This window comes from Ciona intestinalis, chromosome 2 (assembly GCF_000224145.3).
Source record: "Ciona intestinalis chromosome 2, KH, whole genome shotgun sequence".
NCBI lineage: Eukaryota > Metazoa > Chordata > Ascidiacea > Phlebobranchia > Cionidae > Ciona > Ciona intestinalis.
This window is the reverse complement of record NC_020167.2, coordinates 294,533-312,566: the sequence shown is the minus strand read 5'-3', so window position 1 is coordinate 312,566 and position 18,034 is coordinate 294,533. Positions and strand designations below refer to the sequence as shown.

General features: G+C 34.7%; 3 protein-coding genes across 10 annotated transcripts in view; 2 read left to right on the top strand and 1 right to left on the bottom strand.

The window, feature by feature from the left end:
- Window positions 1-18,034, top strand: part of LOC108951017 (protein myomaker-like) — a 75,815-nt gene that overhangs the window by 36,423 nt on the left and 21,358 nt on the right. The gene's annotated exons all lie outside the window — the stretch shown is intronic.
- LOC100178505 lies at window positions 557-10,006 on the top strand. 5 transcript variants are annotated; one of them, XM_018817408.2, is made up of 14 exons: window positions 557-726; window positions 1,037-1,234; window positions 1,815-1,872; window positions 2,550-2,631; window positions 2,928-3,014; window positions 3,994-4,120; window positions 4,648-4,871; window positions 5,455-5,546; window positions 6,031-6,150; window positions 6,478-6,564; window positions 6,732-6,809; window positions 7,207-7,364; window positions 8,069-8,846; window positions 9,164-10,006. In XM_018817408.2, the coding sequence occupies exons 1-14, from the start codon at window positions 589-591 to the stop codon at window positions 9,511-9,513; spliced, it is 2,577 nt and encodes an 858-aa protein (XP_018672953.1). In that variant the 5' UTR covers window positions 557-588; the 3' UTR covers window positions 9,514-10,006. The 5 variants fall into 5 exon arrangements, with proteins under 5 accessions (XP_018672953.1, XP_018672955.1, XP_026695641.1 ...); XM_018817410.2 differs by having other exon boundaries at window positions 557-735; window positions 6,738-6,809; window positions 7,216-7,364; XM_026839840.1 differs by having other exon boundaries at window positions 557-735; window positions 6,738-6,809.
- LOC100180868 overlaps window positions 10,501-18,034 on the bottom strand; it is a 22,680-nt gene continuing 15,146 nt past the window's right edge. For 2 of the 4 annotated variants that reach the window (XM_018817411.2, XM_026839837.1), the window contains exons 12-19: window positions 17,088-17,188; window positions 15,730-15,863; window positions 14,997-15,135; window positions 14,361-14,496; window positions 13,636-13,825; window positions 13,170-13,246; window positions 12,982-13,088; window positions 10,501-12,591 (exon numbers count right to left, since the gene is read on the bottom strand). In XM_018817411.2, the coding sequence (XP_018672956.1) occupies window positions 12,355-12,591; window positions 12,982-13,088; window positions 13,170-13,246; window positions 13,636-13,825; window positions 14,361-14,496; window positions 14,997-15,135; window positions 15,730-15,863; window positions 17,088-17,188 (1,121 nt within the window). In that variant the 3' untranslated portion in view covers window positions 10,501-12,354. The remainder of the gene's footprint in view (window positions 12,592-12,981; window positions 13,089-13,169; window positions 13,247-13,635; window positions 13,826-14,360; window positions 14,497-14,996; window positions 15,136-15,729; window positions 15,864-17,087; window positions 17,189-18,034) is intronic. The other 2 variants (XM_018817413.2, XM_018817412.2) reach the window with 2 other exon arrangements.

The window sequence follows — 18,034 nt, the reverse complement described above, 5'->3', positions numbered from 1 at the left end:
CACGTGCGTAAAATGTTTCGCAGTGACAATCAACAGAATAATTCGTAAAGAAATGTGTTAAAACTTGACTTATGTTTGTGCAATAAAGATTATTACGACATAACATCTTATTGTTTGTAAAAATGCGGCAAATCACACCCATTTTACACCTCCCTGATTGACCAATCAGAAACAAAGGAATCGTGAATCAACTAGCATTATTACGTGTGCTAGACCAGACAATTGCATAATGTACATAAAATGTATGTCCAAGTTATATGTCCCAAACCTACTGTAGGAGGTTTAGCAAGATGGACATTCCTATAGAACAAATTTGGTTCCATTGTTTACTAACTATTATAGTGCACAAATTCAAGGGTGAACCTGCCTAGTTTACAATACAACAGTAGGTTTAACCCGCATGGTGATTAGACAATATATATATATATATATAGATATATATATAATATAATATATTATACTTTTTTTCCAACATTAATATGCACATTTAAATTGAATAGGTAACTGGTTAGATTTTTTGCTTGGATTTTTTAAAATTTTAAATCAAAATCGGATTTACCAAATAATTAAAATACATTGAACTATAGCATGGAGGATGTAAACATTGCTACGTCTGCACAAGACAATCCAACAAACACAACAACTACAGATGATAAACAACCAGAGATTCCTGAAGATGGACAGAATGAAAATAGGGATCATGAATTGGAACCAGATACAGATGTGGTGGGTAAAGTATGTCCTACTTCTGCATTAAAAAAAACAACTTGGATTTACTTTTTTTAAACATATATATGGATATTATGCATATATATAGATATATATATAATTACAATATTTTCTAACCTTTAATGGCACCTAACCTGCCTTTAAATGTCCCTAATGTCTGTGACCATCTGCTGCACAAGTAAAAAATCTAGTTAAGGTTTTAACATCTTTATGTAGACATATCATTATGTATATTTAGTTTCCAACCTTTTAATGCCCCCCCCCCCCCCTTGTTTCATAAACTCAAACTGTTGTTTTTCTTGTTTAGAACCCACAGGCTTGCCGAAATGAGGAACTTAAGGAGATGATGGCTTCTAGTAGTCATATACATGTTGATGTTGATGAAATAGCAGGCACAGTTGCAAGCATGGTAACACAGACTTCAATAAATGGGGAGAATGCTGGCCTTGGTGCTACGTCTGAAAAAATCGAACTTAATGATGATTTAATACAAAGAATTAAACAAGTAAATATATTGCTCATTATTTTGTACTAAGCTATTGGCATATTTTCCAAATATTCTTATGTTTCTTTATTTTATATCTTTGGTATTTATAGCAAGCTTGGGGCATATTTTGCAAATACTATTCCTTTTTAATCAGATTACATAAAATGTGAAATAGTACCCCAATATTATATTACATGTGTTTGTATGGTACTGTGTGTTTTGTAAATCGATATAGTGTGTTTGTGTAACGAATGTTTACCAGAGATCCCTCTGTATCAATAAATTATAAATCATAATCAAGTTTTGTTTTGACCAATTTATTTGTTTCTTGTTTAAAATCTTTGTATAATAATTATTGATGTTTTCATTTGAAAAATGTAGTGTAAATTACATAGTACATTACCACAACTAACTGCAGTAACATTTCTATAATACATTTTTGTAAATTTGTTTGCACACGAATAAATATGTACTGCAACTTGTTCTTGTAATTCAAACATAAATGTATTTTAGAAACAAAATGTTTGTTTTTTTTTTTTTCCCCCCTATGTTGTATTACCATCTTTCTAAAACATTTATCCTAATTTACATTTAATAGGAAGTTCTTGATGCTGTACGTGAAGAAATAGCAGCAATACGACGTGATGTAAACACAGGTAATGCTAACGTATGGCTCATAATTTAGCCCACAACCCATTGGGGATTAAACCAATACTGTTAACTTTCTTGACCAAAGCCATATATTTCGTAATACGTATGGCTGGCAATTTGAATAAACCCATTAGTGACCACTGTGTTAGAGCAATTGTCGTTAAGTGTCTTGTCCAAGGACACATTCGCCCACAATGGTAGCAGCGTTGAGCTTAAACTATAATCTATGAGCTAAGGGCAGGTGTACCAACCACTGTGACATGGTGCCTGTCTGCATGACTAAATATTTGCACTGGTTGCCAGGCATCGAACCTGCATGCACTAATCACAAGGTTTCCTTACCAATCGTCATACAGAAACGAGTATTTTATTCATTACACTAATTCCCTTTCCATTTAAAGTAGTCATGGTAAATGATAAATAAATATATATTATACATGTTTTGTTACTCAGACTAGTTACTTGATTTTAGTTTTATGTCTGACTGGTTTTAAAGTTTTATACTAATATCACCTTCAAATATATGCATAGTGTACACAGCTCAATATACCGTGTTTCCATATAATAATGATATTTCTTTAAATTTTACGTCATCGAAAATGAATTAAATGCTTAACCAGCAGATATTCATGCTTACACCCAGCCATATATTCCTCATTGTTTACATGAATATTGAATATAGATTTTCCTTCTACCACCCGAGGTGCTGTTGCTAAGCAACCAACCATTGTAAGAAACCCAAAGAACATTAAGGAAGAAATCAGGTTAAATTCTTTGTTTGTTTTTTTATTATATATTAATATTGTGGGGATAATCATTGCCGCTTTTTCTTTTTTGTTTTTGTGTTAATAAACCTGATCTTCGTTACTGTATTTAAAGATATAAATAAAAGTTATATTTATTGCCTTAAAAATTGAAATAGTTATATGTTGTTGCAGCCAGGTGTATTATGATCCTTTAAATTTAAAAGTTGGTATTTTATAGATTGCAAAAACTAATGTTAAAAGATTCTTGCAGCCCAGTGTTAACCATGTAATCGGACAATTATTATTTTATTCAGAAAATTGAAAAAAGAAATGAAAGAAATGAAAATAAAGAAAAAATCTGTTGAACGCAGCAAAAAACAATCTGCTTCTTCTATTACAAGGTAAGTTAACAGGTATTTTCAATTTCAATTAGAATTCTAATGCCAGCATTTATTTATATCACTATATATACTAGTTCATATACTTCTTGTAGAACTCTGGCTTAAATTCCTGGGTTTCATAGCATATCATGCTGGTTTCATAGCATAGATAAAAATAGTACATTTACTTCTTGTTTCTTAAATTCTAGTCATATGGTAAACTTTACCCTAAGAATTACGGCCCATTATACAAATACATTTCCACTTAAACTTAGTATAAGTCCAAATATAATGTATCGAAACCCACAATGCCAGTTAGTACTAGAGGTTTTATTTTATCTCATTTATGTTATGGTGGCAATCATTATATGTTGCACATTATAACCAACTCCAACTTTAAAGTATTAGTCATTTGAAACCTCCACATAACATGAGTAGGAAATATTGACACAACGTAATGTTTGCTCAACAAGCTATTTTAGAACATGACGTATGTATTATTGTATGGTGCAATGCGTTATGCATTGTCAAATACGTATATTCTTTGGTCATTATTTGAAATGTTATAATGCCTAGGCTTACATTAGTGCAGTGGTTTTTAAACTTTTTAAATGCTTTACCTTCTTAACAAGTATGCTAATCAGATTTACCCCCAATATGTAATATGGCGCTCATTTATTAAAAAAGGAAAACAACAAGTTACATCAGTTATATTTTATGCGACGGATGCGCTTGCTTTTTGACAGCAAGTTATTCAATGTCTGGTTAAGTACTACAACTGGCACAATTTTTCTGTCCGCTCAACGGATGTGGATTTTGATTGGTAGCTTATTTAGCCTCCAAACACGAGGAAGTTACCCTCAATGGCAAATTTACCCCAGTTTAAGAAATGCTGCATTAGTGTATCTTAAGCATAACACTAATTTTTTTGTGTCCTATATTTTTGACACTTTGTTGTGTATATCACTGAATTCATAATCAAACTAAAACACATTCACAGGAAATTTGCTGCGAGTTTCATTTGTGAGAATCTTTGTGATGGTAGTTGCGTTTCTATTGGTGAATCTTTTGTGAAATACTGGGTGCTTAAGAACGAAGGTGCAAGGGTATGGGATGGTAAAGTTACGGTAAGTTTGATTAAAACTTCAGTATTTACTTTTAAACTGATTTGAGATATTGATAAGGCATAACTTGTTTGACTTCTGCAATGTTTATTTTTGTTTATCAGTTTTAGTGCCAAGAATTTGGGAAGATCTCCCATCCATTACCATTAAAGCCCTTGTGCCTACCTTCAGGGAAGCGCAAGGCTCCTTAAACTGGTGAGGTTCATGCAGTAGCGCCCTGGGTGTTGGGGTAATGGGCCAATCGTGGCCTAAATCCTAGGACTCATGGCGTGATTCGCTGCGGGACCTCACCCACATAAAATAGAATAGTGCCAAGAATTTTAATAACAGTTTTCAGTATATGAAAATAGGAATGTGTTCAGGAAAATATGGGATGGTTTCTCCATGAATTACCTCACTTTTCTATGCTTTATGGATACAATATGTTTGAAAAAAAACACGGGTGTTATAACATCTGTCCTGCCCCACCACATAAGGATAAATAAGTTTCATTTACTCATTCATTTGTTCAAATCAATTCCATATCACAGCTTGAGTTAATACAAGAATCTCCATCTCTTGGATCATCTGTTGATCCAGCAATTGACTTCAACAACCTTCTTAAGTGGGGGCCACAGATTACTAGTGTTCAGGTACCAATAGTCCAACCCAGTGGCACTGCTGTGCTGGCTGTCACCCATGTGGCCCCTGCGTACCCGTGTGCGTATACTTCATCATGGTGTTTGCAACGAAACGGACGAATCTTTGGACCAAGGTGGGGGAATGTGTTGTGTGTATTAGGGTTTATTATTCTATAAACTTGTTTTATGCCAAATATTTATGTTCGTTACTATGGGCATAACCTTTTTAAGGTTAAGTGAAACTTGAGTTACCTTGTTAAAATGCAGTTACACTTATAGTTGTCAAACATAGGGAACCTTGTTGAACAATGTGGTGAATGTATTATTAGACAATCATTGTAAAAAAGCTTGTTACGTTACTATTGTTGTCATCTAACATCACAATGTATTCTATCATGTCACATAAACCACTGTTACTATTCACTGCTACGTGCTGTATTGCCAAACCATGTTACAAGTACTTTCAGTCTAATGTAGTGTAAAATTGTTGTGTGAACCAATGTTTATATAAATATATATTATTTCCTTTTACCACCAATCTTTTTGTTGTCAATCTTTTCATTTATTAGTTGGGCTTGATAAACCAGTTTCTTTAAAAAAGGCTACACTTTATCATCTAGTTATGTTTATATCATTGATGCAGAATTAATTGATTTGTTGTCAATGTTTTGTTTCATGTAACATTTGTGGTTTGTTTCTAATCAATTGATCGCATAGGGTTTGGTGCACTGTACAAGTTGTTGAGAGAAAGAAGGAAGGGGGGTTGAAGACGACGTGTCCGTCTGTAACGGAAGATGAACCTGAGTCAGGTTGGTGGAGATGTTTGTTGTAATTTATGTTGTTGTTGTTGATAGGTGTATAGTAGGGTGGGGGAAGATTGGACACCTTTCATTCAATTTTCTTGTCGCATTTGGTGGTAAACAAATAAAATTCAAAGAATTATAAAACTGTATCCTCACGACTGCCATAGACCATTGTTTAAAACACAATCGAGATATTTAAATATTATGTGCTAAAGGTGTCCCATTTCCCCCACATTACTATATTATAAATATGAAATAGATTTTGTGTATTTGTACAAGACATTTAACAGCAAGCCTTGATGTTATCTTGTTTGGCAGACAAATCGTCGGCCCTTTAAGATTACAAAACAAACATTTGCCGGAAATCTCTTTCATATTTTTATTTATTTCACTCCCTGCAAACTTTAACACACAATCACAGTGAAATACTTATCTATGAGTTATTGAGTTGCACACATGCCACACTTGCTTCATGATGTTTACTTGGTAGAAACCTCATATATTGGAGACGATTCGAAGTGGATTCGTCGTCAAACTTCGGAGAATAAACCTCCTGTTCACGCTGATGATTTTAACAACATCATCACATTTCAAATGGAGGATATAGGGGGTATGTGCTGGTTATATATATATATATAGGGGTGTAACCAATTTATCCCTTTATGGAACGTCTTATAACACGGCTGTTCTGTTTCATACACCCGTGCCTGCTTATGAATTCTTTACATACATACCTTTGTGAGTTATTTTTTTATGTATTGCTGATCAATTTGACAACCAAGTTTGAAAAAAGTTATTTACTTGTTTTATGTAAACATAGTTACACATTTACTTGCTAGGTAGTATGTCAAATATTATTATACTAATTTCATTAACATTTGATATGCTGCATCATTACAGCACATTTATATACTTTGTCTTTGTGTTCAAATCACAGATTCTGATATAATGAGATCTCCACAGGAAAAATATTCATACGCCGTCCCGTCAAACAGACCATTGGTTCAAAAGGACCAACCAGCAGGTAAATTTAATCGCCCAAAACCGTTATACACACTATGTATATAAGCTATGTGGTCGTAACAAAGGGTCATGAAATTTACAAGATGCTATGGCACTAAAAGACACTTCTTCAAGGCACTTACTAAATAGTACTTTTTAAAAGATAAACACTAAACTAGAAACATTTAGTTTCAGAAGCAACAGACGTTCAAGATAATATTCCTTCAAATCAAACCAACCAACCACTGACAGAAGATACAAAAACAGGTAAAAAAATGTGAAAGAGTTCTCCGGATAATTGTTTTGTAAAGAACTGACGTTTTGTCTGCCATATGGCGAGACACCAGGTTTGGCCGTGTCCTGTTCAAAAACACATAAAATATTATTGATATGTACCTTACAGTTATTTTCATTATATAACACTAAACCTACGCTGCATTTGTATTTTTGTCAATATCAAACTAGGGTATGGTTTTGCTGGTTAAGACGAATGTATAAAGTGTGTAAGTACATTTCGATCTTTGTATAAATGATTTATGTTTTATGTTTATTTTCTAAACAGCTTTTTTGGTATTTATTTGCATCCTGACGTTTTATCATTCTATAAATAAATATATAGTCTTTATTTCATTTATTTTAAGTTTTAATTTAAATTAACTATTAGTCCAACCAGGTGGCTTACCATCTGAGAGCTTGAAGAGCATAGAAGAGAAAAAGGAAGATGGATCTGAGAGGAGTGAGATAAAGGAAGAGAATAAGCAAGAGGAGTGTGAGAATGAGGTGTCAGATTTTGAATCAATAGGTCTGGTTGAACAACATGAGGTAAAACGAGTTCGTTTTGTTGTTTATTAGAATTATTAAACACTTGGGATTTTATCTCAAATTTATAAGTGTAACCGTATATATTGCTGCCAGCGTATTACAAGTGTGAAAGTAATTTTTGACAGTTCTTCGTTTTGTTTGGTCTATTACAATTCTGAAACACTTTTGTGGGCCTTTGATGGCAAATTGTAATTAAATTTTCTTAGGTTGTGTATTATATAGTGACTTAACTGTGTCTTAAGTTTCATAAATAAAAGTGTAACTGTAAGTATATATATGTTGTTGCTACCTGGTGTATTAGAAGTATGAGTGTAAAAAAGAACTTGTGACAAGTTTTTGTGTTTTTAAAAGACTGTTTTTTCATCGGTCATATGGTAAAACAATCTCAGGGTTTGCTTTTAAAGTCAGTCATTTTGTTACTTAAAGACCACAGAAACAAAACGTTAGTTTTGTACAAGGACGTGTTTGCGTTATGTCCTAACACCATTGTGTGTGTCCTTGGACAGGATACTTAAAGACCAACCCTGATGAATGATGATGTCATGTCATATCGCACACGGAACAGGGTTCTTTAAGATTCAAACAAATAATCCCTGCAATATTTCTTTCACCTATATAGCACAACTGACAGCAGCAGCAACATAAATTAAAATAAACATTCGAGATTACGACCAGTCTACTAATTCCAGCTTTACCAAATGCAGGATCCACAAGAAGAGCAAGAAGATGGGGAAGAGGAGGAAGATGGGGAAGATGAGGATAGCAATGATGTTTCATCATCAGATGAGGAGGGTAGTGAACACATGAGCGACTTTGAAGTCATTCCTCTGCCTGAGTGTTTCGATACATCAAGACCCCTGAGTGCCCCAACTAGTATGGAGAACAATGAACCTGTCAATCAAGAAAATACGCCTATCAATCAAGATGAAGTTGTCAATCACCCCGATGAAGTTGTCATTGACAATGATGATGCTGCCAAACAAGAAGATACATCTGCCAATCAAGATGATGAACCTGTCACTCAAGTTGATGAACCTGTCACTCATGACGATGAACCTGTCACTCATGATGATGAACCAATCACTCATGATGATGAACCTGTCACTCATGATGATGAACCTGTCAATCAAATTGATGAACCTGTCAATCAGGAAAATGATCATGCCACTTCACAAAATGAAACATCACAACCGATAAATCCAACTCCAGTGCATTCGCTCCCACAATCCATTATTGATCTTGACAAACCATGTCCAGTGGTGGATTACACACAAGGTTACATCACACCCAGCCAACGTACGGCACCTGTGGATGAACCATGGACACAACAACCAATACCATTACCACGAGGTGTGTTAGACGCAGATAAGCCATGGGTTGCAGTCGTGGCACCTCATAAAGTACCAGCTCACCGCACAAGTCAAATGTTACCGAGTGAAACAACTTCCAAGCCATGGGATGCAGAATCTATTTTATCAAGTGGTAAGTCAAACCTAATATTGGCCGATTCCCCCCATTGTATAGGTTGTGTGTTTAAGCACGCTGTTTTCTAATTACATGTTAATTTGTTTAGTTAACGATATGAGTTAACTTATACTGTATTGCTGGTTTAGCAGCTAAGTTTTTATTTGACACCGAAGAAGTTTCTACACACAGCATGTTTTAACAACTGGTTATGCTGCTGATTTCCCTTTTTTTTCAATTTAAATTCTGATATCCACTACTGTATTTAAAAAATAAATTGAAAGCAAACTGATTTTATTCATTTTTTAAATACAAAATTTTTTTTATTGAAACAGGAACAGAAGTACCAAACCCTCACAACACTGATGAAGCAGATTCATTAAACGGAGATGATTCACCCCAAATATATTACCCGCCACACGATGGAATTGATGAAGATGAGTTTATCCTCGCTCCTCAATCTGCTCCCACCCCTCCCACTCTTGCTCCTGTTGCTCCCACTCCTCTCATTTTTAACCCATCACCCATGGATCAGTTGTTCGAGATGGGATTCAGCGATTACGACCTCAATGTTGAGGTTTTAAATCGTTGTGGGGGGGACGTGGCTAAAGCTGTCCAGATGCTTCTAACTCCAGGCACCTCTCGTACAAGACATCCCCGCAATGGCGGTTACACTGAGGTTTAAATGGAAAGAGATTTTCAAAACAATTGTCCCCGTGACAAAGTTTGTTATATTTTGTACAGTCTGCCAGTTCATTTGTTTGATAGTAACTGTTAATTAAAAAATACCCCCCATTTGAAAATATAAGATTCTGCACTTCTTTTTTTTCTTTACTTTTTTATCGTTTTTATGAAGTTCCATAATTTGTAAAGCAATAGTTTGTCTGTGTGTTTCTGTTATTATTCTTTATGTTTACACTTATTGTTTTGTAATTCAATATTTCAAACAAAGTGAATGAATATGTTGACTTTTCCAGTGATGCTAATTTTGTTTTAATTTTCCTCTCCGCGTGTACATTTCTTATGGTTTGGCTGCATGGCTTGGTGATTGAATTCTAAATTTGTGGTTTTCACATGTTAATATCATGTTCAGAGTTAAAATATTGACAGCTTGTAAATTAATGTAAAGCATGCACGAAATGTAGATTGCGAACTAAAATAAACTGTATAAAAATGTATAGCCTATTTATTTTTATGGTAAAATAAGTTTTAGTTTTATTAAGTCAGTCGAACAAAAACGACCGGGTTCGTGGCCTAGACGTTTTGCTTGGCCAAAACATTGACAACAGAAAGACAATGTTGTGTTATTGTCCAATATAATACGCTACAATAAACGCATAAGTACTGACACGCCTTATTTTACAATCGTTTAAAATTCTGATATATCACGGATGTTTTTGCCGTCAAGTGTCCTGCCCAAGCTTGAGCATGAAAGCAATTGCCAGCGATGTACCTTTTACTAAGAATATATACATAACTTTATAACTGTAGCCCAACAGTTTTAAAATAGCCTTGTTAGAAACACAATTTCGGTGCTAGCGGTGTCCTGCCTTACCCCACACCCTTACAATACAACTTGCACGTAATTTCCTAATACAATAAAAACATAGCTTGTATAAAGTAAGTCTGATAGGACAGGGGTCTAGTTTTTCAAAAAAAGAGATTTTCTTTGCATTGAACATTTTATTGAGCGTCGACATCAAGTTTACAATAAACGCTCCTTTCATAAAGTGAACTTTAAGTGGATCTGCTAAGAAATTAAAACGGGGTATGATGACTAAGTACCACGCCCCTACCTTTCCCAAACAGCTTCGCTAACTCTTGAGAAGGTATTTAAAGTACGGCCAGAGTCAGCCGCACAAAAACGCATATTTACAAAACAAGTTATTGTCATACAACAATTTAAAAAATAAATACAACACAAACCAGTAGTTTTTCGTGTTTTTAAAACAGCAAGTTAAAAGGTTAAACCAGTTAAGGTGTTTGATTATTTCAATAACACCATTCATATTTGGAACTTTTACAACCGCCTTAACTGTGTAATGACGGCACATTAAAGGAATCATTCACCGCATGAGTGTACATGTATGTACAAAGTAAAACAAAAAAATCTTTAAAAGAAAAATATTTCATTAAAAACAGCTTTCACATAATTTTGTAATACAACTTCTGTCAGGAGAATTGGGAAGCATTTTCTATGAATCAATACAATGGGGTTGCAGTTCAGCTCTGTAAGATTAGAAACTGGTAGAACATAGACCAGGTAGCAGTCATGGGAAACATTGAGTGAGGAAAACAATCGCATTTTAATGCTGAGGTGCTTCGTAAATCGAATTATGTTGTTTCTTTGTGCAAGATAAAAATTTGTTTATATGTTGTATGTAAACTATTTTAAGACGTCTTTACATGAAATATTAATATGATGAAAAAAAACATTGTACAATTTCATCAAAACTATTTAAAAAACATGCTTATCCCATGCTAAAATGAAGAGATATTTAAACGATAATCAAATAAATGATGTTTTTTAAAAACAAACAGAAGTAAAGGATATTGCTTCCGTTAAAAAATTAAGGTCACGATTTTGAACTGTTGGAAAAATATTGCATTTTATCTCGGAACTTTTTGGGACTTGATTTATCACGAAGAAAAGAAATGGAAACTTATTGGCAAATAATACCTCGCATTTTTAAACTGTATGAGGTTTTCATTCAGAATGTGAGAGGTTCTGATCAGCTTTGTTGATATCCGGTAATTAAATGTGAAGTAACCAAATGCAAGTTATAACAGAAACCTTGGAACAATATTGCTAAGGAATCCGCGCTTGTTTAGAGGTAGGAGTCAATTGCCAGAAAACCAATTTTGAGGACGGTTTTCGTGATCAGAAAGCCAATTCTTGTGAATTCGGAAGTAACAGGTCTTTCCAAAGACATATGGGGTCAGTAGCGAGCTATAGGTGGAAACGAAAGAACACATGACGTGAAAAATCGGGTGATACTTCTTGAGGTATACAAGCCACTGGGAAAGGAGGTTGAATGTTTCCGTCTTTTGTGTTGAACGAAAAACTAAACACGCCGAGCTAAGGAATAAGATGGGACACAAAAAGATTTGTCTCTTCCATGCAAGAAAACATGGAGAGAATATCTGAGGTGGAGAAGTAACAGCGAGGAAACATAGTGACCTTCAAGAACAAGAGTACCAAACGTTATTTTGCTGATGGAGTATTAAGTTGTGATTGGAACAAGCTTTTGGTGAGGTGAGAATCTGGAATAAAGTTGCACCACGTATTTCAAGCGCGCAATAAAGTTTTGTCGCTGTGGAAAGCACGATGTCTTTTTCGTCATACAAATATAAGAATATGTTGTGAGGCCCATCGGCGAGAATAGTTAACTTATGGTTTGAGGTGAAGTTAAGAAATGTTAAATAATAAAAAATGAGGTCAGGAACAAGGGTTGGCAGAGGTCATCTTGGTTCAAAGGGGACATCGTCATGTTGAACCTTAACTTGTGAATTTTTCGAGTCAAATTTATACCGTCTCCTCTTTCATGTCTGTCAAGTTACTGACGAAAATTTGTGCTGCAGTTTGTGATGTAACAGAGCTTGATTCTGATTTGTCAGGTTCAACAGGAACACCACTGTCTGCACTCGAGGTATCATCAGCATGACCCCTGCTCTTGCCCCCTGTGCTGGGAATTGCTCGGCAGTTTCTATGCTCGAGCGAGGAAGTTCCCAACAACGGTGATTCACTTCCATCTTGCTTCCCCTGGAAAATATTGAACATTTATTTCAACTGAAAATACAACAAGTTATATTAGTTGTTGATGGCGAGACATAAAGGGTATGGGATCAAAGCTTGCTGCTAACATTGTGGCGTATATGTTTTTACAGAAGACCCCTAACACCAGTTGCGTCAACCCAGTGGTCTCAAATTATTTTTCTAAATTGTCAGCCGTATTACATAAACAATCACCCACAAAGTTACACACGTGGAAACTTGTAGGGGGCAGAAGATGTATGAAACAGAACACCAGTGCTACAACAACTGTTGTAACCCCTCATGCGAGGTGATATAAGTTACATTAAATGTTAATGCTAAAGTCTTGATGCTGTTACAATTATAGGCAAGAAAAAGCAAAATAGTTGAAAATCCTACCTTTCCAACGACCTCCACGATGTGTTTTTCAGTGTAATTAGAAGATACAAGCGGAGATATGTGGTACAGTCCCATGTAATCACTCTTTCCACTCAGGCACTCTTTTTCTACAAAACACCAAGTTAAAAGAAAAAATTAAAAGTTTGTAACTAAAAGATTTTTTTTTTAAATTAGAAAATTTTTCTTACCAGTGATTTTATTTGATCTGTTGTTGACATTCACGTAAAGAGTTTGTCTTGATATTTCACCACTCTCACTTTGGCTGCTGTGGAAATACATGGAAAGTTACACAACATACAATAATGGTCAGTATATCTTGTATATATATACATGCAGTGATATATATATATGCCTAACATGGGCATGCATAGGCGGGAATAAGTTATGAGAACCTACGCGTATAGTTAGGTAAACACTAATACGGGTAAGTTGCTATTATAAAAGGTTATAACCAGACGTGAACAATCTTGATTTTGTAAGTGATTATATATTTTTATCTTAATCACAGAGGTAAAAAGCGTAATTTTTGTCCAGTTGGCATTGGGCCCATTTATATCTCCCCCCAGAAGATGGTACCAATGGTGTAATAATAAAAAAGCAAAAAGGGAATTAAAAAAAAAAAAAAAGGCGTCTTAGATAAAGTAACATTCGTACCTTGCATGAGTGTACGAACATTTATTGTTCAACAAACATTGATCTTGTTCTGTTGCTACGCGACGCGGAACTCTCTTGTAATGTTGTCGTATTTTACAAAGCGTAAAAACCAAGATAACACCAACAAGAAACATTCCAAATGAAATGGCAAGCATATATTTCAACTCAATTTTCATTTCTTTGCTTTCTTCTGTATGGAATTCAATGTTAATGTAGATCCAAGACTTGCAGACCCCAAGAATGAGTGAGAGCTACTTCATATGTAACTAACATCGGTGTAATAATGGAGGTTCTTGTGCTTTTTAAACAGGTGTTACATCATATGATGCAGCACCTTAGTTTTACATATTAAAATGCCTTTCACCTTGCTTGTTAGATTTCTAACAAACAAGCACAGCTCAAGTATATTGTATTCACCACATTGATTAATGACGTTCCCTATGTTTAACAACTATGAGTGTAACTGTATTTTAACAATGTCACCCCAGATTTCACCCTGCTTGTTAGATACAAACAAGCACAGCCAAAGTATAATGCACTCGCCGCATTTTGCACTAATGAAGTTCCCTATGTTTGATGACTAGTGTAAATACAATTTAACAATGTCAGCCCAGATTTTACCAAAAACCTAAACAAAAGTTATTTTATTTTAGCTAACGCGTAAAAAAAACAAGTTTATAAAATAAATTAAACAAAGTTTATAAAATAAATTAAACCAGTGCTACCTTTCCCAGCTTCTAGTATCATGGTTTGTGTGGATGTTGTAACATGTAGGAACGGTCCAACATTATATTTATCCTCGCGACAAACACTATTTGTTGGTTGAGCGTTTCGACAATTCATCCCATGCTCGTTGGCGCACTGATAATATCAATGAATGAATGTAAGTTATTTATCATCTGTTGGTTAGGGGGCAATGACAGTCGTTATAACATAGGTGTTCTGTTTCACACACCTTACATGTTACAACGTGTGCAACTTTGTGGGTGATGTTTTCATTAATGTATTGCTGACAATTTAAAAAAAATTAAACAAACATTATGTGACCACTGGGTTGTACAAATTGTGTTTAAGTGTTTTGCCCAAAGACACTTAAACACCCACAATGGTAGCAGCACCCAACTTCAAACCCATAAACTCTGATCCAGAGGCATAGTGAGTGAATGAATGAATGTTACTTACTTTATCCTAGCGTGGCCGGGAAATTTTTTTATGTATGGCTGATAATTTGGACAACCTATTAGTGACCACTGGGTTAGAGCAATTGCCGTTAAGTGTCTTGCCCATTACCGTTACAGGCAGGCGCGCTAACCACTATGCCACGGCGCCATAGTGCATTTTGCTTTTAACAACATTCTTACCTTGGGGTATTGGTTGGCAATGGAAGAGCAGAGAAACGCGCAACACTCCACTGTGAAGTTGGCAGCACCGACATCATCCAACATTGAAGAGGGAAAAGTAAAAGTTTGCTTGTGCATGTTGGTGTGTGGGACCATGAAACTGGAACAAGGTTTCAACCGATAAAATAAGTTTAATGCTGAGAATACGTAGGACTATTATAGAGTCAGGGCCACTGATAACATGAACACAGATAAGCAGTCTGGTTGTTTGGGTGATGAGCCAAAAAATTACGCAATCAAGGACACCACACAAAAAGTAGGAATATTGTAACTGAAATAAAAATAAAAGACGCACTGAATAAACCATTTATTTTTGTACCTAATAAATTCATTACACATAATATACTATTACAGCGTATGAAGTAGCCTGTTTGACACTTGATAAAAAATCATACGGGTTAAATAAATGTTAGAGAACTTAGTTTTACATCCAATTGACAGTAAATTGCATCATATATTATTGAGGGGGAAACTATTTTACAGATAATCAAAACTTTTACAGTTTAAATAACCGGCAACAACAGGGTTTCTTAACCAGGAGAGTGAGAAGTTCCCAGGGGGTGCGGGATGCTGAATCATTAAGGTTGGTTAGGTCTATTTATAAGCAATTCCAGAAGGGGGGTGAGAATTGGCTGGTGATTTAAAAAAGGGTGCAGCAATGAAAAAGTTAAGAATCCATGTTATAGAGACTCACCTAACATGTTGGTTGGTTGGACAATTACCAGAGATAAGTTGTATGGAGTTGGTTATAGAATGTTGATGTTTGGTTATTGAACATTCATCTAAATGAACTCCCATCCATGCGTCCTCATCTGTATCTGCTGATATCTGAACAATACATTGTTACCATAGGTGTAATGTTACGGCTGTTTTTACATACTGATACTGCTACCGTGAAATAACCATGTTATGTGCTAGTACTGCATTACCATTATTGTTTACACAGTTAGTACCATAGGTTGAATGTTACATGTCGCCATCGACTTAATATGTTTAAGCACTCCAGTTTGAGGCCTAAACTAGCTTTTATCACAGCGTTTTTTAAACTGAGGTTAATTCCTGGTATTTAGAGGGTTAAAAGCTACCAATCAAAAAAAAACATCTAGCTTCCAAAAGGCAAGGGCATTTGTCGGATTAAATATAACTATTGTAATTGAGCGCCATATTATATTTTGGGGGTAAATCTTATAAGCATCTTTGTTAAAAGGGTAAAACATACAAAAAAGTTTAAGAATCGATGATTTATCCTGTTGTCAAGTGTCTACAAAAACGAGCAGAGCTAAAATATATTGCATTCGCCACATTAAACAATGAGGTTCACAATGTTTAATGACTATGAGTGTAACTGTACTTTAACACTGTTACCCTAAAGGCTGACAAATAAAAAAACTGCTTTCATGGTTGTTAGTTGTTACAAACACTTTTGTTTACTGGGGTTACAAGTTTAGGGTTATTTGTAGAGTAAAATAAAGTCACACAACAAGGGGTATGTCGAAGTTTATGAAAGCCTCGTTGATATTAAAACATCCCTTGCTGAGCAAATAAATTAGCATGAATTTACCGCGAGCTCATCATTTCGCATTTAAATATTTGCTTTCAGGGGAAGCATGGTGGTGACTTGACGTAGAAAGTCACGTCCGCAGTTTACGAAACACAACAAATCGTTTGCAAAGTTAAACTATTTCAACTAAAAATGCTCGTATATTTTTAGTTTTGGGATTTTATGTAAAATAGTCCTTTTTTAGGTAAAATATTTAATACAAACATAGGCCATATGGAAAACATGATTTTCATTTTAGACATTTCGGTTAAAAAAGCTAAAACTATCTTTAGTGATGTGGGGAGAAACAAGAAAATCTGGGTTTTATGCATCTAATTATGAACGTATGTAATAGTCTTTTTAACACAGGTGTTTTATACACCTCTTGTTTGCTTACTCGTAGCAGCGACGAGCTTTGAACCCGAATTTAAAAGCCGGAATTAAATTCATTTGTTAATTTTTAGTATTTTATGAGAAATATTCTATTAATTTTGAATGAACAAGTTTCAAACCTCAATGAAAATATTTCTTCTTGGTTCTGAATCTTGGAGGGAAAGAGGGAATTTGATTGGATGATTTCTCTCGTAATCGGGGTAAGCTTGCATTTGGATTTCTGAGGAAAAATTATTTATTAAATTTTCAAGAAAAATTCTTTTTAAAAAACATTGATTCCACTGTACAAAAATACATTAACAAATAAAACAGGAAATTGATTTAAGTTATTGATTGTACATTTCGCAGAAAATATTTAATGGAGGTGGCACAGTTAGTCATTTTAGAATGTAATGCACTATTTATAATGGAGAAAATATTTAATTTTTTATTTTATTTCAGAGAAAATATTTAATGGAGGTGGCTTGGTTAGTCATTTTAAAATGTAATGCACTTTTTATAATGGAAGTTTTAAACATAATGTTGGGGTTCATAAAACTGATACATTATCGCAATACATAAATACAGCGAATATAAGTTTAACAGACAGAACGCGAAACAAAGTTTTTTGTGAAAACTAGAAAGATGACCGTTGTGGTTTGAGACATTTCGCCTAAGGCTAAACAACTGATGGAATCTTAAAGGCCATAAAACACATTCAACTTGCTTGCTCAATAATGGTTAAAGTAAATAAGAAAACTTAGATTATGGCCGTTGTTTCTACTTTTTAAAAAAAAACTAGAATATTCCTTTCTACAGGAGTGAGGTACTTGTCAAAGCAACTAGGATTTAAGTCAAATTTAGCCCATTACCCTAACACACATACTACTTATATACATATATAAATGTGTAAGTCTAAATCAGGCGTGCCCAACCTTTTTCGACCCAAGATCTACTTTTCAACTAACCAACTGCACGCGGTCTACCAGCTAGCGTCAACGTATGCCGAAATATCTCTTGTATGCGTTTATCCCCTGTATAAGCAACTGCAGCGGTTCAATGAACCATGCTCATGGTTTTAACTTAT

What these genes read in the sequence shown, in the direction of transcription:
- LOC100178505 (XM_018817407.2), top strand. Translation starts at nt 589, where the DNA reads ATGGAGGATGTAAACATTGCTACGTCTGCACAAGACAATCCAACAAAC. An exon ending in TATGGGATGGTAAAGTTACG is followed by an intron (nt 4,121 to 4,647) that starts GTAAGTTTGATT and finishes TCCATATCACAG; the next exon opens with CTTGAGTTAATACAAGAATC. An exon ending in GGACGAATCTTTGGACCAAG is followed by an intron (nt 4,872 to 5,454) that starts GTGGGGGAATGT and finishes TTGATCGCATAG; the next exon opens with GGTTTGGTGCACTGTACAAG.